Source organism: Saccoglossus kowalevskii, chromosome 6 (assembly GCF_978046115.1).
Source record: "Saccoglossus kowalevskii chromosome 6, keSacKowa6.1, whole genome shotgun sequence".
Taxonomy (NCBI): domain Eukaryota; kingdom Metazoa; phylum Hemichordata; class Enteropneusta; family Harrimaniidae; genus Saccoglossus; species Saccoglossus kowalevskii.
In genome coordinates, this window is record NC_140646.1 from 20,178,885 (window position 1) to 20,205,758 (window position 26,874).

General features: G+C 37.0%; 2 protein-coding genes across 3 annotated transcripts; one reads left to right on the forward strand and one right to left on the reverse strand.

Annotated features, from left to right (window-relative positions):
- Positions 1–90: 90 nt before the first annotated feature.
- LOC146741870 (uncharacterized) lies at positions 91–14,719 on the forward strand. 2 transcript variants are annotated; one of them, XM_085500167.1, is made up of 15 exons: positions 91–260; positions 759–2,229; positions 4,934–5,075; positions 5,184–5,272; positions 5,421–5,516; positions 6,196–6,347; positions 6,612–6,756; positions 7,738–8,165; positions 8,401–8,868; positions 9,002–9,110; positions 10,129–10,432; positions 10,755–10,998; positions 11,547–11,655; positions 12,871–13,036; positions 13,818–14,719. In XM_085500167.1, exons 2-15 carry the CDS (start codon positions 799–801, stop codon positions 14,111–14,113), a joined length of 4,179 nt encoding a protein of 1,392 aa, XP_085356293.1. In that variant the 5' UTR covers positions 91–260; positions 759–798; the 3' UTR covers positions 14,114–14,719. The 2 variants fall into 2 exon arrangements, with proteins under 2 accessions (XP_085356293.1, XP_085356294.1); XM_085500168.1 differs by having other exon boundaries at positions 10,758–10,998.
- Positions 14,720–17,397: 2,678 nt separating this feature from the next.
- Positions 17,398–26,263, reverse strand: LOC102806561 (uncharacterized). The gene is made up of 10 exons (XM_085500169.1): positions 26,093–26,263; positions 23,565–23,612; positions 23,153–23,194; positions 22,760–22,969; positions 22,509–22,664; positions 21,769–21,933; positions 21,456–21,564; positions 20,581–20,702; positions 20,416–20,463; positions 17,398–19,566 (listed from the first exon to the last, which is right to left on the reverse strand). The coding sequence occupies exons 2-10, from the start codon at positions 23,590–23,592 to the stop codon at positions 18,923–18,925; spliced, it is 1,524 nt and encodes a 507-aa protein (XP_085356295.1). The 5' UTR covers positions 23,593–23,612; positions 26,093–26,263; the 3' UTR covers positions 17,398–18,922.
- Between the last annotated feature and the right edge of the window lie 611 nt (positions 26,264–26,874).

A 26,874-nucleotide genomic window follows, 5' to 3' on the forward strand; every position in this document is an offset into this window, starting at 1 on the left:
CCATCACAAGGCAGAATAAAGCTACCATATTTCTAAATAATACCAAGTTAAACGTACCAAACTGGCTGCTATTCCACGTGACAATTTTAGACCAATCACAGTGGGAGAAATATGCCCCATTTTGGATCGCGGAATCAACTCAGCTTTCGAAGTGTCTTTTGAAGGATTCCCTCCAGCTAGTTTTCACATCGTTTTCTTTATGCTATTTTGTTTCTTCGCTTACTTTGGAATTTTTATGTATAACAGTCCAACAATCACAGGTGAGTATGGATCCGCGATGGTTACTGAGCCTTTTTGCGTAGTTGCAAATTGTGTAAACTGATACGTCGAGGGAATTCCTCGTTGCTGCAAGTCATGTGCATTTCGACCACACTTCTCCTCTGTGCATCTGGCTTCTGATCATGTGTGCTGACCACCAAACTCCCGTCAGGCTCGTGATTTTCTGTTTGTAAGGTTTTCTTTTGGAGCTTATAAATGCGTTATGATCACCGAAACGAGGGAATAGTTTGCTAAATCACTTGACCGAGAAGGTGCTAACTGCTATTGATGTACAATGCCAGTGATCTCATTCACGCCAAATTTTCATTTAAAGTCTATAGCAGATTTCGCAGTAACTGCTTGATCGTTAGTGCCCGCTTGTGCTCCGAATTCGTTGGTCTTTTTACTACTTAAAATGCTGCTGAAATATATACATAATACTACATCCAGGCCATTGTTGATCATATTCAGTCCTGATTGTTTTTATTCTTTTCTTTTAGTGGCTGCTCCTTGGTGGTAAAACACTGTATCTGTGCAGGAATGGAAGAAGAAATTTCACCTGCAGCTGTGTCAACTGAGGCTGCAGTGGACTCTATATCCAGTGATTCGAATAGTGAATGTTCTGATGTGAATAAGGCTGAGAAAGAGAAACAATTACTTGCAGGAAACGATGAGCATTGTGTTAGTTTAGATGATGTAGCAAGGCAAACAGGGGAATGTCGCTTAGAAGATGAGGATGTTGTCGCTGAAGGAAAAAAAGAAAGCGCTGAAAATGAAACTCTTGTCGAAAAGGAATTTATATCACCGCAATCTCCTCGTCACTCCTCTGCTAGTGAAAATGATAGTGACAAGGATGAGGAAACTGTTGTTGCTGAGAAACAAAGTACCTCTGAGGAACCCAGGGATGCAGGTGTTTGCCCTTCTAAAGACTTCTCAACTAAAACTGATAGCAGAAAACATGCCCCTCAAGATGTCGCAGTTGTTGTTAGTCTTAGGATCGATCAACCCAAAAAAAAGGAAAATCTTGGCAATCCAGGAAGCCCTGATCCCTGGGATACTTGGAGAGCTCTGAATCAAGCAAAAAACCAAGAGACTGCTGAGGAAAGTGACAGTAGCATTTCTAGTGACGATGACAGCAGTGACTTTGCCGATGATGAGAGTAAAGACAGTGATATAGATGATGACTCACAAGAAAGTGGGCACCATCTTGACAGCAATGATAGTGCCCTGCTCCATCAAAATAAAGATAATGAACAAGTCTGTATAGACGATAATGACAAGAGGAATGTGGAAAAAGAAACTGATATCATTGATTGTGACAATAAAGACAGTGTCAGTGAAGGACAGTGTGACAAACAGGAAAGTAATGACAACTTAGATATTCCTGCACATAGCGATATTATTGATCTTGATAAAAATGTTGATGACCATAAAGACAATATTCAAGGTGACGATAAAAACAGTACTGATAAATCTGATCATAAAGAAACTGTTGATGAGAAGTGTGATATTAGCAAACAGACTGAAAGTGAGGAGATTGACAATGCTGCTTTGACAGCTCTTGCTACGACAGATCCTTCAATAGGTGCCTCTATCACAACAGATGATAAAATTACCCATGCAGATGAGGATGTTGCCATGGCATCACCTTCATCTGAAAAAATCCGGTCAAACAAAACAATGCATCATCTTGAGGTGCATGGCGAAGAAGCGGCAGAGTTGGATTACGACGAGGAGGTGGCCGAAGATCATCAGCCGGCGCAGGAGCCGCACAAAATAGAAGAGGAGCATGCAATGAATGTTGGTAAAGACACTCCAAAGAAAAAGAGTGATAAAGAGGATGATAAAAATGTTGAGGAATGCCCAAAAGAGGATGGTAAAGAAGGCAGTGAGGTTGATGATGATGAAGATGACGGGGAAGTAAAAGATGATGATGAAGATGAAGGAGAAGATAATGGGGAAATAGTAGATGTAAGTGTATTCATCTGCAGAATGTTTTCTTGTTTGTTAGGCTAGTAATAAATAATTATTGTTATTTTCATCTGATGACATAATGTGATATTGGTCTGATCACCAGGAAATAAATATGCAGGACAGAAATATTCCATTAGTTTACCAAGTATAATTACCTATACATCTTCAAATAGTAGGCGTTTTGTTCTCTATGTTGTGTAATATGAAAACGGCTCATTTAATTTAATTTTAGTTACTGTAAAATACTTAATTTTAGCTGGAATCAATTTTCGCTGAAAAGACATTTTGGGTATTTTGTATGGAATTTATTTTCACTGATTTTTAGCTCCGCTGTCGACTTTGCCGAGCGGAGCTTATCATATGAGTGATTGTCGTCCGTGTCAATGTTTTACTTTTTCGACTTCTTCTTGAAAACTACAAGCCTGAATGTTTTGATACTTGGTGTATATGTACCTTGGGTAGACCTCTCTCAGATTTGTTCATTTCATGATATCTTCAATTCTCTAATTTTGGTGAATATTTTTGTCATTTTAGGTAAAAAGTGATATTTTCGACTTCTTGTTAAAAAGCGCATAACAAATTGCTTTGATATTACATATATAGGTAATACATGTGGACCTCTCTCAGATTTGTTCATTTTGTAATGATATCCTTAATTCTCTAATTTTGGTGAATATTTTTGTCATTTTTGGTAAAAAGTGATATTTTCAACTTCTTGTTAAAAACCGCAAGTCCAATTGCTTTGATATTACATATATAGGTACTACATGTGTACCTCTCTCAGATTTGTTCATTTTGTAATGATATCTTCAATTCTCTAATTTTGGTGAACATTTTTGGTAAAAAATGATATTTTCGACTTCATGTTAAAAACCGCAAGTCCAATTGCTTTGATATTACATATATAGGTACTTACATGTGGACCTCGCTCAGATTTGTTCATTTCATGATATTTTAAATTCTCTAATTTTGATGAATATTTTTATCATTTTTGGTAAAAAGTAATATTTTTGACTTGTTAAAAACCACAATCATTTATGGTGAAAAATGATATTTTTGAATTCTTGTTGAAAACAGCAAGTCCCATTGCTTTGATACTATACATATTGTTCATTTTCTTTAGTTCTTTAATTGAAATGTGCATTGCTAACAGCGGAGCTATCTCAGCCGAGAAGCTGCTTGTTGAAATGTAGGAAGAAAAAAAAATAGGAAAAGGGGCATATTTGCTGAATTTTATTTTCACGGAATCATGCCTTCAGCGAAAATAGTGAAAATTAAATCCAAGCGAAAAATAAAGCATTTTACAGTACTTAAAACAATTGTTAATTTTATTACTTTTCATTTTTGTAAAGCAGTCTGTCTCGGCAAAAATTAGAAAAAAGAAATAATCGTGTATTTGGCATTCTGATGCAAGCAATGTCTGCGGTCACAGCTACTCAAAATGAAAATCCTGCATGCTCGTATTAAGGTGTCCAGTGAAAAGAATAAAGTGCATTGTTGTTGAAGAACTGTTGATAGAGGGTGCTGTATATGTGTGTACAGTGAGAATAATAACACCCTGAGCTACTTAAAATTTTATGCGATTAGTATTTCACTAGTTATCTGAGTACCCTAAATTAGATGACTTTCATTCATAACATTTTAGTTGTACAGCCCAAACAAGTGAAATTGACATTTGAAAAACTGAATTATAGTACCTCACTTAATTTGAACAGACAGTAGTAAATGTATATATAAGCAACTATATATACATTTACTACTGTAATATGTAATATGAGTACATATTAATTACCTAATTTGCATAATTAATTAATTTTCAGCTTTTGATATTTCAAGTAGTAATCATCACATTTCAATGACACTTGGTACATAGATATCATAGGACACTGCACAGACCTGATAGTTTTTAGGGTAATATGAGTACATATTAATTACCTAATTTGCATAATTAATTAATTTTCAGCTTTTGATATATCAAGTAGTAATCATATTTCAATAAGACTTGCTACATAGATCTTTTAGGATTATGCAGACACCTGATTAGTTTTAATTGGATATTAATTACCTAATTTGCATAATGTTCCACTGATATATAAAGAACCACAAATTGGATTTTAATGAAACTTTTAAAGAGAACTATGCAGAAACCTAATTAGTTTTTGGTAAATATTTATGCTTATTAATCTCCTAATTAACATAATTAACACTGATATCTCAATTACTGATCATCACATTTGAATAAAATTTGGTACATAAATGCTCTAGGACAATAGACAGGCCTGATTAATTTTGATTAATATTAATTCTCTAATTAGCATAATAATTCATAATTTTTTTGTTCCGTTCTGTTCATATTAGTTACCTGATTTACATGATTAGTTTTCAGCTTTTCCATCAATATCTCATGTACAAGTAATTTTGAATTAATTTTAATGTGTCTTCAATACTCTCAGCACACGGGAGTTCTTTCTAAGCTTTCTTTGATTTTTATTTAAATTTGGGCAAGTGGTATATAATGTCTATTCGGTCACAAATTAACAAAGAAAGAATAATTTATCAAAATTTCTTGTCCATCTACAACAACCCTTTTCTGATATTTTGAAATTTGAAGTACCTTGTATTTATAATTGAAATTTGAGAAAATATGCACTTGACATTTTGGTTGCTCGATATCCATAATTTTTTTTTTTTAAATCAACAGGAAGATGATTTAGAGGAAGGTGAACTAAAAGATCCTGTCGGTAGAAGACCCCAAGTACGCCCAATATGTAGATTTTTCAACAAAGGGCATTGTACGTGGGGAGCTTCATGTCGGTTCATCCACCCCGGAATTAACGATAAAGGTATGTCCATATCTTGATGTCGCGTTGGGGAAAAATCCAGCAATGAATTGTGTACGTTGCATAATAACTTGAACATCCAGAAATACTTGAATATTATTTTATTTGCAGGTAACTATACATTGATCCCAGATAAGAACAAACGTCAGATGAACCAGGGTTCATTCGGTGGTGGAAATGGTCCATGGGGTTTTGGCCAGGCAAGTACAGAATAGCCTTTTACAAATTGTAATCTGTTTTTTCATGCATCATCATCTGTAAATTGAAAAATATTAATTGTATGCAGCAAGTAGTCATGTTTTCCATTTTGTTATACAATGTGATTTGTTATTACTGCACATCCCCCAGGGCCAAGATGAGGAAGCCTTTGTTTTACCCCCTCCACCTCCTGAGGAACCAGTAGTTGAGTCTGCATGGGAAAGAGGGCTGAGACATGCAAAGGAGGTTAGTTTTCCAGCAATGATTTATTATCATCGTAAAAACTAATGAAATCCACTCTATTAATTCACAAACCAAGTTAATTTTTAAAAGTTAATTATCGAGTGTATTCTTTCAAAAAAAAGGTTAAAGCGCAGTGGTAGTCGTGTGTTTGAATTTCATGTAAATAAACAATGTGTTTTACACGCGTTGTATACGTCGCTATGAGTCCCATATCGTACAGGACCACGGCATTACGACTGCCGCCCTTAAATTTTGTTCTTTTAGTGTTCGCTCTAACTTCTCAGGCATAACACAGCAAGGAAATCATTAATGTCAAAAGAATTATGAAAAAAAATTAAGCTTGTTGCCTCATGTTTAGCTCTGCAGTCAACTTTGTGTAGATGTTCTTATTCAATTCTCTAATTTTAGTGTATATTTTTGGCACATTTGGTAAATAACGCTATTTTCAACTTCTTAAAATTGGCTAGCCAATAGCTTCGATATCATGTTATCCATTTTACTGAGAGAGAAAAAATGAATCATTACTTATTAATTCGCACCCCAAAAAAAAACACATAACACTTGCTATATTAATCCATGCTCTTAAAAAACAATTATTTTTACTATCGGAAATTAATTGAATTTTCACACTGGTGCGCAGGGGTAAGAATAATGCAGAATGGGTTCTGATTCTTTTCTGTAGCTTAAAAATAAAGCAAACAAGAGGAAAGAACAAGGTACTGACTTTGAGGAAAAGCGTACGCCGGTGAATTACGGCGAAGAGAGAGAAAATGATAAAGAAAATGAATACCATCAACGAGGGAGATATGGCAGAGGTGATGAGTACTACCCGGGGTAAGTAGAATTGGCTGTCACATCTTTCTCTATTTATTACATTGGCTGCCTAATGGCGTAGTCAGCCAAAAGATCATACCTATCGCGTCAATTTTCCAAGGATTTATGTCATTTCTCAGAGCTCTTTAGTTTCTGGGGTATAAAAACCTGGCAGAATAAACTGGACTGAGAAAATTGTTCTGAGGTGTTTACAGTGTGTTTCTGTTTCCGTCGCCTGGCGTACCTTTTCATTACCATTCATATCTGGTGCTTATTCCTTTCCAGCTATGAATATTATGACGAGTCGTCACAATACTGGCAAGGAGGACAGTATGAAAACTTTAGTGTCCGATGGATTAGAGAGCCTGAACAACAACAACAACAGCCTCCTCCTCCTCTGCCACCACCCCCTGCATACGATCATTATAGGGTAAGTTTGTCTCACAATACTACTGGTAATACTAGGGTTAGGGATCTCCTGAGTGAGTACTGGATGGTTACAAATGTTAATGAGATTAATTAATATGCATAATTATTTCAATGTGTCACAGGAGACGCAATACTTGGGGATATCTGACTGACTGCTGGGGTGGGGTGGGGGTCCCTGACTGAGGGTATGCTCTGTTTCATTTCATCACTCTGTGATCAGCTGTTGTAGGAATTCAATCTACGATTGTATACGAGTAATCACAATGAAGACTTGTTAACTTGAACATGTTAGAATGGGTTTACAATCACGTGAAGTTCAAATATGGCTTTGTTTGACGTCACTTTTAAATGAAAAAGTATAAGGAGGGAGGGAGGGTGGCTTACAAAACAACCTCAATAAATATTCCAAAATTTACAAATCAATAGTTTAGTTTTCTTATAATTTTAACATAATTACTGCTGAATATCAGGATTTTTAAACATCAAGATAAACACATTAAAGATACTAATGGGAAATGCATTTTGATAGACAAATATCAAGGCACAAAATAAAATTTCTCTGTAAAGATTGCTACAAAACAGAATAAAAGATAACACAGCATTAAAACGATGTTTTATTTTCTCCAAAAAGACGCAATTCCCCCCCCCCCAACCTAGCACATAGCAAATGAAAATTATAATAATTATTTTAATCCAAATTTGTCTGTTTTTTCTTGTATTTTTAAATATTTCTGGAAATGAACCTTAATTTTGGAGCCAACAGACAAAATTTGAGTCAATTTTTAGTTTTTACTCAAAAAATTTTGCTATTTTTGTTCCAATTTTCTGAAGGGAAGCACAGGCTCTAAACGGGACTATTTTGTGAATTTGTGATCCTAACCATGTCTTTGCTGATCACTTTGCTGTAATTTTTATATCTATATATAGTCCATAATGTCGGTCCTAATTCATTCTCTAATAAAAACTTGTCATTTAATTACAGGATAGGCAGCATGACAGAGAAAGAGATCGTGAAAGGGAAAGGGAGCGGGAAAGAAGGGAAAGAGACAGACAACCGAGAAAGCGTTTCTCACAGTCTCCCAATGTGAGGAGGAGGGAAAAGCTACGAGATAATCGAGATGCACGAGAACCTAGGGAATCGAGAGATTCAAGGGATTCTAGAGATTCAAGAGTGGATTATAACAGAAATAGTCGAAATCAACGAGATGACAGGGCGCCCATTCCACCTGCAACCTCAGCAGCAGCGCCTTCTGCACCCAGGCGTGCTGATGAATGGACCGATCCATGGAGAAGATCAAAGTCACCCAAAAAACCACTTGCAACACCAAGAAGATCTCGTTCTCGCGGTAGGAGGAGACGGCGATCTTCATACTCATCGTATTCATCCAGGTCGTCCTATTCTTCATCATAGTAAGTGGTTCGCTTGTGTGGGTTTCATTTCTTAATATAAACATACTGATTCACAGTACTGTAATTCCCTTTGTGTATTGTATTATAAAGTTAATGCATTGCCAGCTAAAAGTCTCTGTGGTTAGCCGTAATAAACAGCAGTTGATGTGTTAAAAGTGATATAAAACCAGCATGTATGATTTTTTTAATATTTTTGATCTTAATTTTTGATTTATCATATTGTACTTCATTTCAGCTCGTCTGGATCTCGGTCGAGATCGTCATCTTACTCTTCATATTCAAGCCGCTCAAGCCGATCCAGATCGTCTTCAGGTAGTTCATTCCGCAGCGACTCATACTCACGTTCAAGTTCTCGCTCTCCGTCTCGCACACCTTCGCCGGCGAGGAAAAGCAGACCGCCAGTATCAAAGCCAGCTTCGAAGAGTGGACCCGCCGGCAAGCCACCTGCCAAGCGGCTACCTTCTCCTGCTGCTGCTAAGTCACCAGCTACAAAACAGCCGACTACGAAACAACCACCTCCGAAGCAACCGCCTGCTAAGCAACTGCCTGCGAAGCAACCACCTGCTAAACAGCCTCCTGCTAAGCAGACCCCTGTAAAGCAGCAACCTACCAAGCCAGCAATTAAACAACCCAGCAGGCCTCCGCTGCCGCCTTCACCATTATCATCATCATCAACAAAACTAAAGCCTCAGATTAAAGCAAGGTAAGGAAATATTGACTGTAGATAAATATGTCTCATTAAATAAATTGTGAAATGCTGTGACCAAGAGCTTAATCAACACATTATCTCATTTGTTGATAAATTCGTGTTATAAAACGTCTGTGATCTATTTCAGCGACAATAAGCAGCCAGCTTCTGCAAAGAGGACTGCCCAGCCCGCAAAGAAGCCGGTTGCAGTCGTAAAACCTAAGCAGGCAGTGCGGCCTCCCAGCCCCAAAAAGCCGGTAGGTAGTACGCGAATGGTCACTGTTGAAATTTAACAGAATTTAGTAATCAGTTTGAGGGTGTTTCACTAGAGAGGGGTCTGATTGATTGCTTGAAAACGATTTGTATTCTGTCAAATGTACTTAGAGGTGATGGTCAATGGTGAATGTATAATAAAAGTAAATAGTATCTTGTTTGATAAAGTGATTGTGTAATATCAATAATTGAAATAGTACAACAAGTCCATTCATACATCTTCATTCATTCATATATCATCAAGTGGTGTCCGGAAACATGCAAGCAGATTGTGCAAATTAAAATTGCTTCTACTGTTAGAGGATTAATTATTCACTGGGTTTTAATTTTGCTTATTTCGCTGACTAGAAAATGCGCTAAATTAAAACCCAGTGAATATGTAAAATTTAGCTTAGAACACATTATCTAAATGATAAAACCGTGAATTTAAAACCCACTGAATATGCCTGAAATGGTAAATCAGCGAATTTTAAACCCAGTAAAAATTAGTCATTTTACAGTACTAATTATTCAAACACATAAACCCAGTTGATGCAATTAGATACTGATCAACTTAGCTTAGCTTGAAAATTCAAGTTCAAGTTCAACTAAAATAATGTTATGTAATGTAATGTAATGCAATGAAAATTAAAGCCCCTCTGGCACCCAACAATTTGCAACATTGTTGATGTAATGATTGGATGTGAAAAATTTACCTGTGTAGTAATTGTCAAATGAAAATTATTATTTAATCAACACATCTGATATTGTACTGTTATTTCAATATAAATTATCTTCTGCAGTACATGATGTATCTGGTTATTTTGCTCCTGAAACTTGAGGTTTAAAAGTCTTTTACTCCAATATTTTGTAAATGAATAGAAGCATATTTAGCTTTTGGCCAAAATTTTACTAACTTCTAAGTAAGTTTTTTTCTATATCTCTCAAAGTATCAATCCATGCAAATTGATTTATGGTACCTCAGTATTATGTTAATGTTGATTTATCACCATTTTATTTCAGCCACAACGGAAATCCCGTAGTCGAAGTTATAGTAGTTACAGCAGCCGTAGTCGAAGCAGAAGCAGCAGCTATAGCAGTTACAGTTCCAGTTACTCTCGTACACCGTCGCACAGTAGGTCGAGGTCTCGTTCGAGGTCACGATCTCGGTCTCGCAGTATAAGTATTAGCAGTGTGTCATCTGTGTCCAGTGTGTCATCAGTCAGCTCGAATGCAAGTGCTGATTCAGAACATATGTACGCCGATCTAGCTAGTCCAGTCTCGTCGGCAAGTTCTGAGAGAGCAACACCTCCTCCAGCCAAAAAAGGTACTGTAATACTTTTCTCTGGGGTCAACCACATTTGTTGTCACTATTCCATGTCTATTAACTAAATGGTTTAGTTGGAAGCTCCAGAATTCGGATTTTTACGTATTTCAATTTCCATTGTTTTTTTACTAAAATATCCTTTCATTTAGGTTTTGCTTATAACACAGACTGGGTGAATTTCCCTGAGGTCATTAAAGCATATGTCACAGTGACTTTCGTGAAAATGTGTCTCTGTGAAAAGTCATCAAAAACATTGATATCAGATGAATTTGCTATTTTTGGTGCAGCTTTTCTTTCATTGTCAAGTTTAATTTTCTGACAGAAGCCAAGAGTGGTAAAGACCAAGCCGTGAAACCTAAAGTACCGTCAGTGCCGTCGCCGGCGCAAACTCGGCCTGTGCCTCCTAAAGCTAAACCAGCGACGAAGAAACCGTCTAGCAAATCCGTTACGCAGAAATCACTGAAGCCTGCAAGGCCTGTGAAGTCTTTACCACCAGCTACCAGGCCGGGTAAACCGCCCGAACCAAAAGGGAAGCCAAAGGAGGACAAGGTAACCGAAGCACCACGGTATGTATTAAGACTCAACACAAAAGTAGTTCTGCAAATGTGTTTGGCATTGTGACATGAGAAAAGACCAATCAAAATTGATTTTTTTGGGGTTTTTTTTTTTTACATCATGTATGCCATGCATGAGTGTCCCTGCTCTCATGTTAGAAAACCATATGACAGACATGGTTTGTTTGTTTGGAATAAACATGAGCACCATTTCTGAAAAAACTGCTTAGTTTTAAATTTTACTGATTCATTGATCAGTTTCAATAAAATAGTTAAAATAGATCTCTTATTGGGGGGGGGGTCACACCAGAGCTTGATTTTGAGGAAATTGTCTGGAAACCTCATTTTGAGTTTTTAGAAATTTTGACATACAAATTAAGTACCCCAGATTACCACATTTAAAAACACTGTTTAGCCTTGGTATTAAATTTCAAAGTGTTATGCTAATTTCATAGTATTCATTTGTGTCATGCATGCATCAATCCAGTATTTTCAATTTTCTATTTATTTAGGCGTTATATTGTGTCATGTAATTGACTTTGTACTTGTTTTCTTCCCAGCGTAACCAAACCCCCAGCGACATCCAGTACTGCTGCACCAACAAGTCGCACCGCTAATCCATTGAAAATCAGTGCACATAAAGATATTAAACTGACCCTCCTTAAAAAGGTATGTATTCCCAGCTTCTGGTAGCAAAATATTGTACTCTTAAATTTGCGGTGGTCGTCGTGCAGCGCATGTTCGAATTTAATGTAAATAAACAATGTATTTTACATGCGTTGTATACGTCGCTATGAGTCCCATATCGAACATGACGCGGCACGACGTCTGTCGGTCTTTAAGAAGGAATTGTCACTCGTGTTTAGTTTGACTTGCGAAGTAATAACACATGTGCTCTATTTGTTGTATGTGTTATTTGCTTAAATGACAGTGATGGATATTTAATGTGTGAAGGGGCTTACCAGTAACTGAAAACTATCATAGAATTGTTTGTGAATGAGTTTTCACTATCTTAGGGTGTCATCTCGTCACTGAATCATGGGATTTTCTCTTCCACTATCAAGATGGACCAATCACGGAATCAAAGTCAGGTTGAAGCATGAAGAGTGGTCTGTGATACACATCAGACTCTTTGAGTTGTTTCCTGTATACCCATTAGATTGTCCACAATTTCAGAAATTTAGTTATTCTTTTAAATTTAATATGTTGCCTCTGTAACGTATTCAATACTTGCTATTTTTATGTACATGTACTCCCTAGGTTAGTCGTGGATAGCATGTAACATACACCTAATGCTGATTTCATAGCAGGATTTGTTGTGGTGGTGACAATACAAATTGAGGCAATGAATGATGATATATGGAAGAGTTTTGCAAAATCAGTAACTTTTAACAAAATCTCGTCACCAATACATCTTTAAGGCCAAACTGTAATCCGTTTGTTGGGGAAAATCTGGTTTATAGAAAGAAATATTTTTTTTTCAGCAAAGCATTCTCTGTAAAGAATGTTTTTTCTAAATAATCTATTTGGTTTCTGAATAAAATCTAAAATCACAGATGATAAACTAAAACAGAGAAAAACCAAACGGCGACATTGATGTGCTACTCACAAAGTTACCAAAACCAAAGTTGTTGTTTGCTGTATTTTCTCTATTGGAAGAGTATCTCCAATAGAAGTAAACGTGAACCGACAGTTGTATGTGTCGTGTACTGTACTGAATCATAACAGTATGAATTACAATCCTGAATATACATACCTCCGTCGAATAGAGAAAATATGGTATTAAATCTGTTTACTATTAACAGGACATCAAGTTTCTCTTCCAATGAATACCTCTCTCTCTCCCTGGAATTAAATTTTTTTTTTTACCCATTTTCATTACAGCCAGTGGCAGAGAAACCAACAACAACATCTGCTGCATCATCCACTGCATCTAAAAAACGATTTGCAGGTAGCAATGACGAAGCCCCTCCTCTGAAGAAAGTGCGACCCTCACCAGCCGTAAAACCTGCCGGGTCATCGTCGTCATCCTCTTCTTCATCAGACAAAGGTAAATTACAACTCGACAGAATATTGTGTACATTGCATTCGCACTCAAGTCTGTTACACTGTCTTTTGTGTTTTGTAATTTATTGACATGTCTCAAGTCAGTGAGTGTTTTTAAATTTCATACACATGAAATTACGGTGCAAGATGTCAGCCAAGCGCACTTGATGCAGACACCTCAAATAGTGCAGTACCCTTTGTTCACTGGCATGACAGTGTGGATCAAGTCATCGTTTACAAGAAACAGTCACTATTCTGTATTAGTTGTGTTGTGTCAGAGCTGCGGTATACGAAAACCTGATCCCCCCAACACACTTTTCCCATTGGTGCTTTCTGAAGACATAAAACAACAGATCTTTCACTGTTTCCCAAAAAAATGTCACTGAGAGATTTGCTATGCCTACACAATCAGTTTCCGCTGTGACTTTGCATTCATCATGATCTACGTATAATTTTCACAGAATTGCATCACCTGTATAGAAGGTGCTCAATGTATAGAAAAAGTTTCCTGGCATGAATTGTCTCAAATGGTGTTGCGTAGTCCCACAACTAAACAGTGTACAATTTGAGATGGTAGAATTTTTGGCATGAATATCAGATTTAAACCCCTCAACATTACGTTTTAATGTAAATCTAATGTGTGAACTGGATTATGAGTTGGTGTTTGCTCACACAATTATTAATTATATTATTATGAATTCTGTCTGAAGTTCCATCTGTTATTAGGCTTTCCTATGACTTGATCAAAGAACAGCATATAGCTAAATGTTCTCTATATTTTGCAGAGCGTAAAACTATTACAAAGCCCGCAGCTGCAGCCAAGAAGCCTACCAAAGAAGTAACTAAACCGACAGTAACCAAGCCCAACCAGCCGGTCACCAAAACGGTGAAACCTACCAGCGAGAAGAAAACCGCTTTGCCAGCACCCAAAGCTTTAGCAAAGCCCGCCACTCCACCAGTCGTTAAAGCAGGTGCTGCCCCTGCTACCAAACCAAAGACTGCATCACGTCGAGAGGAACTGTTGAAACAGTTACGGGCAGTGGAAGACGCCATTGCAAGGAAGAGAGCCAAGATGCAATAGCAAATTGAAATATTGTGAAAATAATTCCCCCAACTTGATACTGCCAATTGTCATCTTTTGTGGCTGTGATAACAAAATAAAAATTCAGATGCTATTTGTCCGTGAAACGTAAGCTTATTTCTTTTCTTTATCACATTTTTTAACTGTTATTTTTTTTTGGAAGAGGAAAAGAAAAACAGCAATTGGTGGTTTGCAATTATAAGTTTTTAGTCTATTGTAAGATTAAAGCACACAGACTGTGGGTGGGGTGTAGGGACAATGTTTCAGGTGTTCAGGGCTGGCCATTTTCATCAGTTTGAACGCTTCGCCTGTGATTACTTTATTCTGAACTGTTTGTTTGTACCAAGCTGTATTAAAGCAGATTTAAACCAATGAACTCTCTAGAACATGCTTACCAAAAATGGCAAAATTGACCAGAGATAACGAAAGCGTTTACTACTAGTTGGGACAGAAATTGGTGAAGATTTCATTATAGTCTTTTTAAGAAATGAACAAGGGGTGGTTAATAAAGTGACCTTGTTTGTGAACTTTTTCGCTGTCCCCACACATGTACATTTTTTTTTATTATGAATATAAATGATACTACACCTAGTATTACATCAAGTATGTTCTGTGCATTTATTCAGTCATCCCTGGCATGGATTTAGTTTTAGTGTGAATGTGATGTTTTCTGCATATTGCCTGAATTTTTGACTCGTGTATGCATGTTTTGGAATTGGTTCTCTCAACCAACCTATCATAGATTGCCTACTGAAAACAGATTAAATCATTTTGTTCATGTTGTTTGTAACACAGGTTGTGATTGATTGTTACAAGATATCAGATTTTCATATGTAAGTTTCACACAACCAAATTATAACGTGTTTAAATTAAACTAAAACTATAATAGTGCAATACAAGAACTGAAAAAAAAAAGAATTGTAGACTGAGACATTACAAGCAGGCGAAAATCTAAATCTTTTCTTGAAGCACCATATCACTAAATCGACTCCTTGCCATCTAATAATTTTTCTGATTTTGACGTACTAGTATTATGACATTCTTATAGCAATTTAGTTTGTTATAAATTCTCTTCAAGGATTTGAAAATCAACAACATAATATGGCAAGTAATTTTTTAGAGAAAACATTTTCAATGCTGCGCCAAGTTATATTATTTGCATGATTTAAGTTGTGCTGGTTCTTTCTGTTACTGTTACTGTTTCAGAAATAAGAATATTTGGTTCGGTTGTACACACCTTAAAAAGAGATTACATGTACTGGTAATTTATTTTGTTCCTCCTCATGGTACACACCTGTGTGTGTGAGGTGTGTGTGATAAGTGGTTCTGTGTGGATAAAGACACTTAATGGAATTGAATAATTAACATAACATTGCACAAAAAATTTTTTAGCTGAATAGATAAATTGACATTTTAATGGATCCATATCTAACAAATTCTATACACATGATTGAGCTTTGTTGAAATCTGGTTTCAATGTCTCTATACCATGTTTTTAACTACTAGTATTTAAATAAACTTTGTGGTGATCCCACTTCAGGAACAGCAGCGATTTCATCTTGATCCTACTTTTTATCCGCATGGTGCATTTTATGCCAATATTCACTTGTTAGTGTTTGACAAGAGCAAGGCAGATAAAACATGCAAATGTGGGTAGCAACCACCATACCCGAGCTTCCTCGGTCTATTCTCGGTTGCGAAGCGGAGAAAGCTAAGAGTACAACCACCAGAATGAAAGTATGCATGCATGCATGCAACATGGTGAATTTGTATGATTTCTGATTAAGTAGAATATTTACAGTTTTAAAGATAATACTTTTGGCATCTAATTGGTGCTTTGTGGTATCATCTACTGAGTGATCATAAATAAGTTGCAGTGTGCCGTAATTTTGTGGTATTTTACGGGGTATTTTCATCCTACCATATTAGGAAGTGTGAATTCCAAGTATGGAATGAGTATGCACGTAAGCGTCCTCTAATAGTATGGCTGCCACTAGGGTTTGACGGGACTCCACACAAAGAAGTTTGCTGATTCTGTTCTAAACTTTTTGGATTTCGGCATTCCCATGGTGTATCCTTGGAAGGGAAAGATGTATAATAATAAGGTTATTACGAGGATACATAAACATATGTACTCAGACAGTACGCCATTGCATTGACCTCTGCTGCACGTCGGCCAATACTCCCACTGTACTGTCTTCGTGCATACTTTGAGATATCCTCGTAATAAAAAAAAACACTTCATATTATGCATATCGTTAATGGAATTAAAAATAGTCAATAAATTTGTATGAGTAATTGTATATAATTTTAGGAACACTATGCAACAATTGGGTCTATCTTGTGCAGGTGAATATTAGAAAATTAAATTCCACAAATATAACTATTCACATGGGAACACAAAATAGCATGTTTAATACAAGTCAATATAAAATGGGTTTTCAGCTAGTTTCCCGGTGCACATTTAGTTCTCTGATGATTTGATTGTCCATGCACAATGAGAAGACATAGGGTGCATGCAGGTATGTGCTTTGATGTATTTTACAATTCAACAGCTGGCTGACTGGCGGTCATTTGTCTGACATGAATTGAACAATGTGACAGAAATTAGCACATTGTGCAGTGGTGGCAGAGGGGGCGCTTGCCCTCTTGAAAAAAATGTTTGGGGGTGTCGTCCCTACAAAATCAAGCTGAAATTTTTTGTCTCGGCAAAATTTGCCCCTCAAAATGCAGGAAATAGCGTTTCAGAGGGTCTATATTTCAAAATTATTAAGGGGAAGCATGCTCTCGGACCCCCTAGTGAGCAGATCTCGCCCCTTCAAGCAAAATTTCGCGCCACTGCCATTGTGTGTGTGCTTGACTGACTTGTAGCTATATTTTCTAATGTGTAATTCAGCATTGACTAACATTTCATATTGTGTTTTGCAATGTAATTTGGGCTTGAAAGCCAACAGTTAACTTTTTCACCACCAGACTTTGTCACCTAAATTTTTCTGCACTTTTTTTTTCTAATAATCTTCAATATTTCTGGCTATGAACCCTTATTTTGGAGCCAACAGACACAATTTGTGTCCCAATCCTCTGAATGAAAGAGCAGACTATAAGCAGGACTATTTTGTGATGAAAAGAGGGAACTGGTGGTGACAAGGTTAATAGTTTAGTCCTAAAAAGCATACATGCATTGTTTCGACACCATGGCAGAGGGCGCTTCTCACCGAGACATGTAACCTTGAGATGGAGAACGACTGTTCTTCGTGAAGTAGTAACTCGACGTTTTAAACAAATTAAGTTGTCTACTATCAATAATTTAATACATACATACACACACATACATGTACTCGAATGGGAAGCCGGGGTACAACCGTGAGTGTGCCTCCATTATCTCCAGACACCCCTCCCCTGATACGAGCCGATTTCCCACCGAAATAGTTTTTTTTAAAGCTTGAATAACGACTTAACAAACTTCATCATTGGATGTTAGCACATGATAGACTGGAGAAAGAACCCGGTGAAAGAAGGGGTATTGTGGATAGTGTTGCTAGCCACCGTAAGGTATTCTTCTTACATCTTGCCTTGTTTTGTTTTGTCACACTTGCCTCAAACCTGTTTTTATGTTGGTGAACTGTTTGATTTTTACACCCTATAAAAACATTCAATTCAAGTTTTTTCCTACTGAGTGTTTGCTCCTTGTAGTCCAGCATTGACAAATACAAAAAAGTAAAATTTTGGGTTTCAAAGCAAAAAAAGATGTACAGCATCCTTAATGAGGTATTCACGGGCGGTAATTAGTGCTAGTCGCGCCCGGATCGAACCTCTACTTGTGATCCATTAGAAGAGAGCATTGGATTGTGGGAAAATCAATGTTTATCAACACAAATGTTGCAAATGCGACGACACCGCCTTTTAAATAATCATAAAATGTTGTTCACACTGAAAAGTGTAGTATAATAGATAAAAACAACCTTTTAATAAAAAATACAACACAAAAATAACCACATACTTGATAAGTTGAAAGCTTTGTGAATATGTAGAAAATGACGTCAATTTTATGAGCTCGCTTAAAACAGGTGGTTACAAAAATGTATCTCTAAAACCTTTGTCCGAAACTAAAATCATTGCTTCTCACAAGCACTCCCAAGTATTGCTTGAACTGTGCAAGTGCACATTTACTGCTACGTACCATTAAGTCTACGCGCATGTACCGTGAGTGGCGTAATTTGTTAGTTCACCGAATCGAATACAATGTATCAAAGAATTATATATCACCTGGGATAGCGACGCGTAAACGATAACTAAGTTAATTTGTACAATGCAGTAATACAGCATGCGAACAGACATTTTCAAATTTATCAAAATTATGCTGTGTCTCATTATTTGTTGGGATTACATTGTACATAGTGTAAAAAACGTGATAGCACGTCATAAAAAAGGTAAGTATGGCTAAAACAGTGCACCAATCAAGGTGCCTATAGTGACGTCACCACTCGGAATAAAACTTGTACCAAATAAGCAGTTTCTTAAGTACTTATGTACATAAGTCTTAAATATTGACCACACATTGTGATTAGAAAAATATTGCGATATTTCGAAAAGAACATTTCGTGAGGCTATTCGTAAAACAAACAACAATGTCAGGTGGGTGGTCACGGTCGTCGTGTGACAATCAAAAAAAATATATGTATATTCTCAGATTTCAAATTCAGGATCACCCGATCTTGGAAAATCGATTACTCATATATATCTCCTCGCGCGATCTTATTTAAACTATTTTCTGTAAATGTCGTTTGTAAAGCATCGTATCCCCCTTCTTTATTCGACTGATTGTCTACGTGTTTCAACGAGCTCGTACGAGGGAGGAGGGTAATCTGGAGGAGGCGTTGGCACTACATCTGAGGACAACGGAGCTCCCCCGGTTTCGTCTCCAAAGTTCAAGTCTTCATAAGATGGTGGTGGACCCTGCGCATCGTACACTGGTGCAGTGGGTCGGAGATGCACAGAAGAAGGCTGCCTAATTATTATCGAGCTATGACTACTGGAAATGGAAGATGATCCGGATTCCGATTCTGACACATGTATGCTAAGTTCCACGCTGCCGTCCACAAAATCTTGCTGGTTGTCATCGCTTTGTTGCGTTTGGGGTGGATCCGTCTCGGGTTCTCGGCGGCGTAAATTACTACAATAAACACGACAGGCACGACAGGTAACAAGGGCGTAACAAGTGTGTCTGTGGCTTCGTATACAATCAAATCGTTCACATCTAGAGCATTCGCAACCACCGTCGTAGCAACGGTCGATTCGACGCTTACAACTTGAAAACATGTTCCCGCAGCAGTCGCATACACTCTCACAGGTTTCAGCCAAACATTTACAGAAATGACGTAACATTGTGTAAGCAATAGTCCCAATAACAATGACTGCAATGATTATGCCAGGAATTTCCCAAAATTCGAAACCTGAGAACAAGAAAGAAAGAAAACTATAGTTTTATACACTTGTTTTAAAGATACAATAATAATAAATAAAAAAAAAACGCGAAACAGGGTATACTCGTCTAAGACAAATCCCCATTACAATGTCCATTCTCCCCCACTGACTGTATTTGTACCAATCGTTTGGCCTCAATCTCATCGTAGCTACCATGCCATATCATGTTGGAATACATTGCGTTACTGAAATTATCGCTATATTCCCAGACTATCATTCAAGCCGAGTTGCCGTTGTAGTCTTTTTTACAGCCACTTTTTTTTTCGTTTCGCCATGATAGTGGTCAATGTGAGTACCTGTAATTTCGAACACTGCGATTAAGATTTTTCGACATTGTGAAGTTCTTTCGTTTTTATGCAGTATTTCCATTAAGTAAAATTATATTTATTCATTTTATTGTTCACATAAACATAGTTTGTAATTTCATTCAGTTTCTTTCAGTCATAATTCGGGACAAAAATGCAAAATTATAGAGAATATAACAAATTGTCTTTTGTCTGTAATATCCTTGTGTAATCTTCGTTGCTGTGCATATGGAATACATTTCGTTATGGATTATACTTGATATATTTCTAAATTTTCTTGTCAAAATCACTCACAGCCCCCCCCCCCCCCCAAAAAAAAAAAACGAAAGAAATTCACAATGTCGAAAACGGGAAATGTTTATTGTAGTGTATTTGTTTAAAATGATTCGAGCCTATGAAGTCCCTATTCCATGATGTGGTATTATTTCTTGATTTTAAATTACTATCATCATCAAACTTTGACCTCAGAGTCAGTCGGGTTACGGTCTGTATTTTAATTGTACATTTGCTCACCTGTGCCGCCATCTTTACCTACACTGTGGTATACGATTGTCGTGCCCCCTAATATATAATAAGAAGAATACGAAGTGTTAGAAAAGAATATAAAACTAAAACATACCACTTGATAAATTAATTTACATTATATACAAAGTTCAGATATCAAGTAAGATTCGTTACCGATGTCTTTCTTGCACAGAGCTGCATACGAAGTTCCACACGGCTGCATCGACCACTCCCCCAACCTACTATCGAGGGCGCAACATTTACCGTTACTCAGTTGAGGCTCGCTGATTTTCCAGCTGCAGAGAACAACGCAAACCAGTAAGAATAAACAAACGTGCAGATTGCTAGTTCAATGTCACTAAATATCCCATCCACACGCGTATTAATAGATTGTAGGAATATAAAAAACGATCTATCGGTGTCTTGAGGGAATCTCGTATCTTGAACTTATAAAAGACCGAATTACAACGAGTCACGCCCAGTAAGTTGTTGTTAGCGTGAGAAATGTTATAAATCCCGTTTACACACGACAACATGCTATGTAAATCATTTCATATGTTTTAAATATTGCCGAATAATTTTGCAAAGTTTATCAATGTTTAACGAGGCCGTTATAAATGACTTTTATTTTTTTTCATAAAACAGTTCGATATTAATGTAGACTAACACACTAGACTATGGTTTATTATGAAGAAAATAACAAACACGACACGACACGACAAAATACAACACATTCGTATTCCTTTGTAAAAAAAATGGGCATGTACTTTGAATTAAAGAGTATTTTAGTAATTTTGTTGTTTGATATTGGATCTTAATGAAACATTGGGATATGATTTATTCGTTTGATTAAATACGTATATGTAAATACAGAACGCATACGTTTGGTATTTAACTTTGTTTTTTTTTCATTCCAGCTTTATTTAAATGTTCATTTAACTTTTTATAACTATTTTTAAAATTATGATGTGAAATTGTGAGCGGATATTAAAAAGCCGTGTTGCTGCTCTTCACTCAACTCTGTTGTATTGTCAAACAAGTGTTCTTACTTGGTGTAGTTGTAACTACTGCGATCAATCCACGTGAAGTTACTCCAGTCATCTGTGTACATTGCTCCGATCCAGACCCAGACGGGAGTCGAGGACACCATATATGTATCTGCAATGACGCGTAAGTGAGAACGCTTATATACACCTGGTGACAGTGCTCGTACAGTGAGCGAACGTTCGGGTTGCTGACGTAATGCTGACTATCACCGCACATTAGCATATGATATTAAATTTGTGTGCAATCTTACCAACAATGTCTTTGTTTCTATCATAAATTCTGGACATTCTCGTAAACTAATATAGCACTACTTACTGACAAGGAAGGTCTCTTCTTGTTCCGTGTGGATACTGGCAAGATTTGACGCAGAGTACCCACAGCTTTCTTGCGATGCATGCCAGTCTCCCGACGTTGATGGCAGTAGTTTATAACAGTCTTTGCCATAACGTTCCCAGTTAGGTGGGCAAGACTCGTGAAGCGCTGAAGAATTGAAAGACTTTTATTTGATATATGAGAGATTAATTAAAACAAAGACGAGTGTTGAGTGTTGTATTATTATCCCGACTAACAGCAAGACTACACTCGTCGGATGCAACACTACACTCACACGCCGTTAAAGCGGGATGGTCGTCACCTGCGCACGCGCGGGAATTGAGTCCCAAGAGATGATAACACACGCTAAAAACGCAAAGGCTCATGGGTAGACGCTTGTTTGTAAACAATGACACGCTATGGCTATCTGACGCATGTGCAGGTGACGACTCCCCCCGCTTTAAATACACATATGCGAAAATAAAATTTTGATATGTCTGTAAGTGAAAGGTAGGTCGAAATTTGCTACTGGAACTGACGAATAATGTCAACCACATTCTTGTCGTCTGCTAATTACGATGTCCCGGATGCCATATGACATCAGAAGCCGTAATGAGATGCAAAAGGAAGCCAATATAAACTTCCCCGGCCAAGATCAATATTAATCGACAATCAGGTGATTTATTCACCAATCAAATTGACCGCGTTATTTTTGAATCACGTGATAAAAAAAGTTATCTTACCAAAACTGGTATAGGAAAATTGAAATCCCTTTTCTTGAACTGAATCATCAGTGTGCATTGCGACATAAAGGAACTGTCCCGTACTGACGAAGTTGCTACTCACTGGGTGACCAGAGTCGCATAATTGTATTATTACATTAGCATATGCTGAATCTCCTGCGAGAAAAAAAAGAAATACATTTTGTTTTTAAAAAATCAGTGGAATAGATTCACTCCTAAAATCATGTGAGACACGTTGGCAATTGGCTTACCATCATATACCGTGACGCTATCGTACACACAGTCGCCCTCTACTTCGAAATCTAGCACAACGAGTTCCACGCGGTGGTCAACAGAGGGAGCACTGATCTTCCACCCACAGTCCGTACTGGGTGGATATTCATCCGGGTAGTTTGGAGAAGTGAGGTAGTTGATTTGACCCGTCACTGCAGTCAACTCGGTATCCCTGGCAGCACAGTCCCCTGTAAGTATATTTCATATCAGCGATGATAACCAGTCAGTCAAGACTGTTTATCTGACGACCCAGAATGTTAGCATACTAGTACATTAATATTAAAGGTGTTGATCTGACGCGTGTCAAATTATCTGACATAACATTTCTCGTGATATCACCATAATTTATTTATTCTCTATATTTTACTTACCTTTTATAACCAATATGTTGTAAGCAAGAACTATTATCAGAACTACCGGAAATGAAGAAGAAACACGATTATAATCAGTGTAACGTACATATACGAGAAATGGGTGTCATGTACTGGGTCGAGATTGTTATAAATATTATTTGATAATGTATAATAGAAACATAACTGATTTTATTTTGTGATCTGAAAACGTTTTTTTTTCAGGTAGACTGAGAGCGTCGTCCGTCGCCATTCTCCAAGCCTCGACTGATTTATGCCGTTGGTGGCGTCGAATCGCAGTCAGCGCGTACAGTCCGTCGATGTTTAGAAGAATGATTCGTCGTGAGATACCTATCGCTACAGACGGGAATTAAATCACGACTACGTTGACGTAGCAAGCTAGTACATAACAACTGATAAGAATGATATTCACCTTTAATGATAATCGAACACGTGATCATTTTAGCAATATTATTGATATCTGGAAAATGGAAACAAAATGATGTTAAAAAAATGAAGAGGAAATATAATATAAGGAATGGTACACGACAAACCTGAATAATTTCGCTGTGAATCGTGTTCGCCATCTACTTGTTCACTATCGCCACATATCCGGACACCACGGCATTCTAAGTTTATTCATGTTATTATAACTATACACTGGTAAGTTTTGTTATGCATGTAGATATGAATCGGGTTGAGTCTTGGCACGCATTTTAGGATTAGAAAGTGCGTTGACCTTGACTAGCTCGTCACGAGTTCGATAGTAATGGATATCTTCAACAAAAGTGGACACATTGGATAAGCGGGGGTGGCGTGGCCAGGAAGAACATAGTCGAATGTTCAATACAACAACCAATCCTACAATCTGTGATTTCAAGACGACGAAATATTCATTTAGGGGGAAATATGTTCAAAGTTATATACTAGCATTTTTTGTCCAAATTTCAACGAAGAGTACGTTTTTTCAATAATTTTGAATTGTTGTGTCCCAAAACAACGAACATTATTAGGCCAATTCGAATAAGGTAGCAGTAAAGCAAATTCCGTCTCAAATTCCATGACAGTCCTGTACACTGCTAAATATTGTTCTTCTCATCCAAGTTTTGACGGGATCAGAGACTGAATTTTTTTAGTTCTTGTTTGTTAACACCCCATAACTCACCATATAATATATATTAGCACAGTTCCTCTAGAAGGGACTGTGATATTAGGAAACTATTCAGTTCTATAATTAACATGAGACTAATACAACACCTTGATAAAAACAACGTAATTAATCAAAACCAAGGTGGCTTCCGTCAAAATCACACCACATTTTAACTCTTCATACAATAATGAAGAAGAATCAAGCACAACATATACATGTACATGTAGCAATATAGCAGTGATATAGCTATATTCAAATAATATATCAGTAAGAATGGACACTGGAAGACTGATATACCCATTACAGCATAAAGCAGTAACATACTACATACATCTCAAACCACTGAAGAATGATAACATTATATACAATGCATTGAAATATATGGAGGAACATAACCACCGCGATCACTGACTATCACGTTTTCTGTATGTAACGAATGAACATCAGACTGACCACCATACTTCAAAAGCAGAATACTGCCTCAGACTATGGGACAGTGACATTAATAGAACTGACTCAAAACTTATAAATTACTCAAAACTAATATGAGCGAAGAACACTATTTAGAACTTTTAAACTATAGACAAGATATTCAGCTACTCAGTAAGTTCAAAATAAGCTGTCACAGGTTACCCACAGAGACTGGTAAGACCAGGGAGCTGTAATGATTACATTTCATTACAGCTCCCCGGTACATACACGACCAACAAAACCAATATCTGACAGGAAATATTTTGAGTGTGATATACTAGAAGATGAGCAACATTTCCTCACTGATTACACATTATATGAAACTGAAAGGCCGATATTGTATTTATTGCTTTCTTTACTAAATAACTTCCAGGCTTTCAGCAATAAAGTAAAATTTATTCACATCATGGACAGTGGCAAAAAAGATACTATACTAGCAACAATACGTTTTAATGGGACTGCCTACAACATAAGAAAAGAAAAAAAAATGCATTACAATAGATTAATCTGTATGTATACACAACTGCATTGTTATGTATTGTTATACATACATTTTCTGCTGTTTAGTAACTTTTGTAGCTCTACTACATTAAAAACCGAAGAAGAAATGTCTACCAATTCTATTCTATTCTATTATATTCTATTCCATTCCATTCCATTCCATTCCATTCCATTCCATTCCATTCCATTCCATTCCATTCCATTCCATTCTATTCTATTCTATTCTATTCTATTCTATTCTATTCTATTCTATTCTATTCTATTCTATTCTATTCTATTCTATTCTATTCTATTCAGTGAATCCACGAGTTGAATATGTATTTGTAAAACCACAAAACCAATCCTTGAACAAACAAGGTTTTAGTTCCGGGTCTTTCCGTCAAGGGCTTTACGTCACGGACGAGGTCGGGTGGTAAGCTGTTATATACTAGTATACACCACCGACTTTTTATTATAGATAGAGGAACTGTGTTGTATACATCACTCGCAATCTGGCATGTAAAGTCTTTGATACTTAAAATAGTACTCTTCAGTTTCAAACAACAAATTCCACGTGATTTACTCAATTTGGATTTGCAACTATGAAATATTAATGTTAATTGCATTACATATAGTATATCGAGTGAAATGCAGTATCAAACGATTAATGTATACGTAGCGGAAACCCGTTTGAATGAAAGTCATCTGCGGTGTCGGAGGGATTAAATGTACGGAAGTACACATCGTTGATACATATCACTAGTACACGTACTTCAATGTAGGTGGTTGGGGTTAATAAGTAATATGTGATATATAGCGTTACTATTTTAATGTATGTCAGTGCTATCGATCGTACCTACCTTAATACAACAGGTCGCGGGGTAGATCCGACGGTGGTGTAATAGTTCAACAACAACGAAGCACTGATGTAGTGTACAAATAATCCACTTAATCTAGACTTATTTTCCTTCCCCACCACATAATTACTGTTCGGTTTGTTAAAAATCGAAAGCAGCGGCCGCCATGACAGTTTGTCGCTGCTTTCTTTTGACCCATAGGAGCGTACATTGATGCACAATCAGGTGCTATTGGGACGTGATCTGCATATGAATGACGCTGATGACGACGGGGAAGGTGTTCATTGTTGTCGTTCACTGACATCGATAGCTCTACGCATTGTTGGCCAGTACCAACGTTGGTATACAGAAAAGGGGACCACGTGACACAATACTTGTTGCCAGGCAACATCTAACTGCATAACTATGCCAGAAATATGGATATGATGATGTATGATCCCCTATCAATCAATGAATTATTGTAGTCATAACTTCGCGTGTCGGAACGCGGACGCTCTATGAGGCTTGTACGTGCACGGGTAGCAGTTGAAAAAAACGATAACAGAGAGATTATCAATATTAATCAAAATAAGCTGAAATATTAGTAAATAAATACATATAATGTTATTACAGATACAGTCGAGTTCATAATAAAGTTGCCCATATTACGACTCTTATAGTTTTGAGGGAAGGTCATCGTCAAATATTTGTGTAGGTGTGACAATTTCACGGTTTCTAGTGTCAACACGAACTGTCCAATAAAACACAGGTAGGTCCGAGTGGACCACATATGAATCAGCAGATGT

Bases quoted from the DNA above. Each gene is read 5' to 3' on its own strand.
- LOC146741870 (XM_085500167.1), top strand. From the start codon at position 799: ATGGAAGAAGAAATTTCACCTGCAGCTGTGTCAACTGAGGCTGCAGTG. The intron at 2,230-4,933 runs GTAAGTGTATTC...TTAAATCAACAG, and splicing joins ATAATGGGGAAATAGTAGAT to GAAGATGATTTAGAGGAAGG. The intron at 6,348-6,611 runs GTAAGTAGAATT...ATTCCTTTCCAG, and splicing joins GGTGATGAGTACTACCCGGG to CTATGAATATTATGACGAGT.
- LOC102806561 (XM_085500169.1), bottom strand. From the start codon at position 23,592: ATGATCACGTGTTCGATTATCATTAAAG. The intron at 22,970-23,152 runs GTAAGTAAAATA...ATATACTTACAG, and splicing joins CAACATATTGGTTATAAAAG to GGGACTGTGCTGCCAGGGAT. The intron at 21,934-22,508 runs GTAAGATAACTT...TCAATTCTTCAG, and splicing joins ATTTTCCTATACCAGTTTTG to CGCTTCACGAGTCTTGCCCA.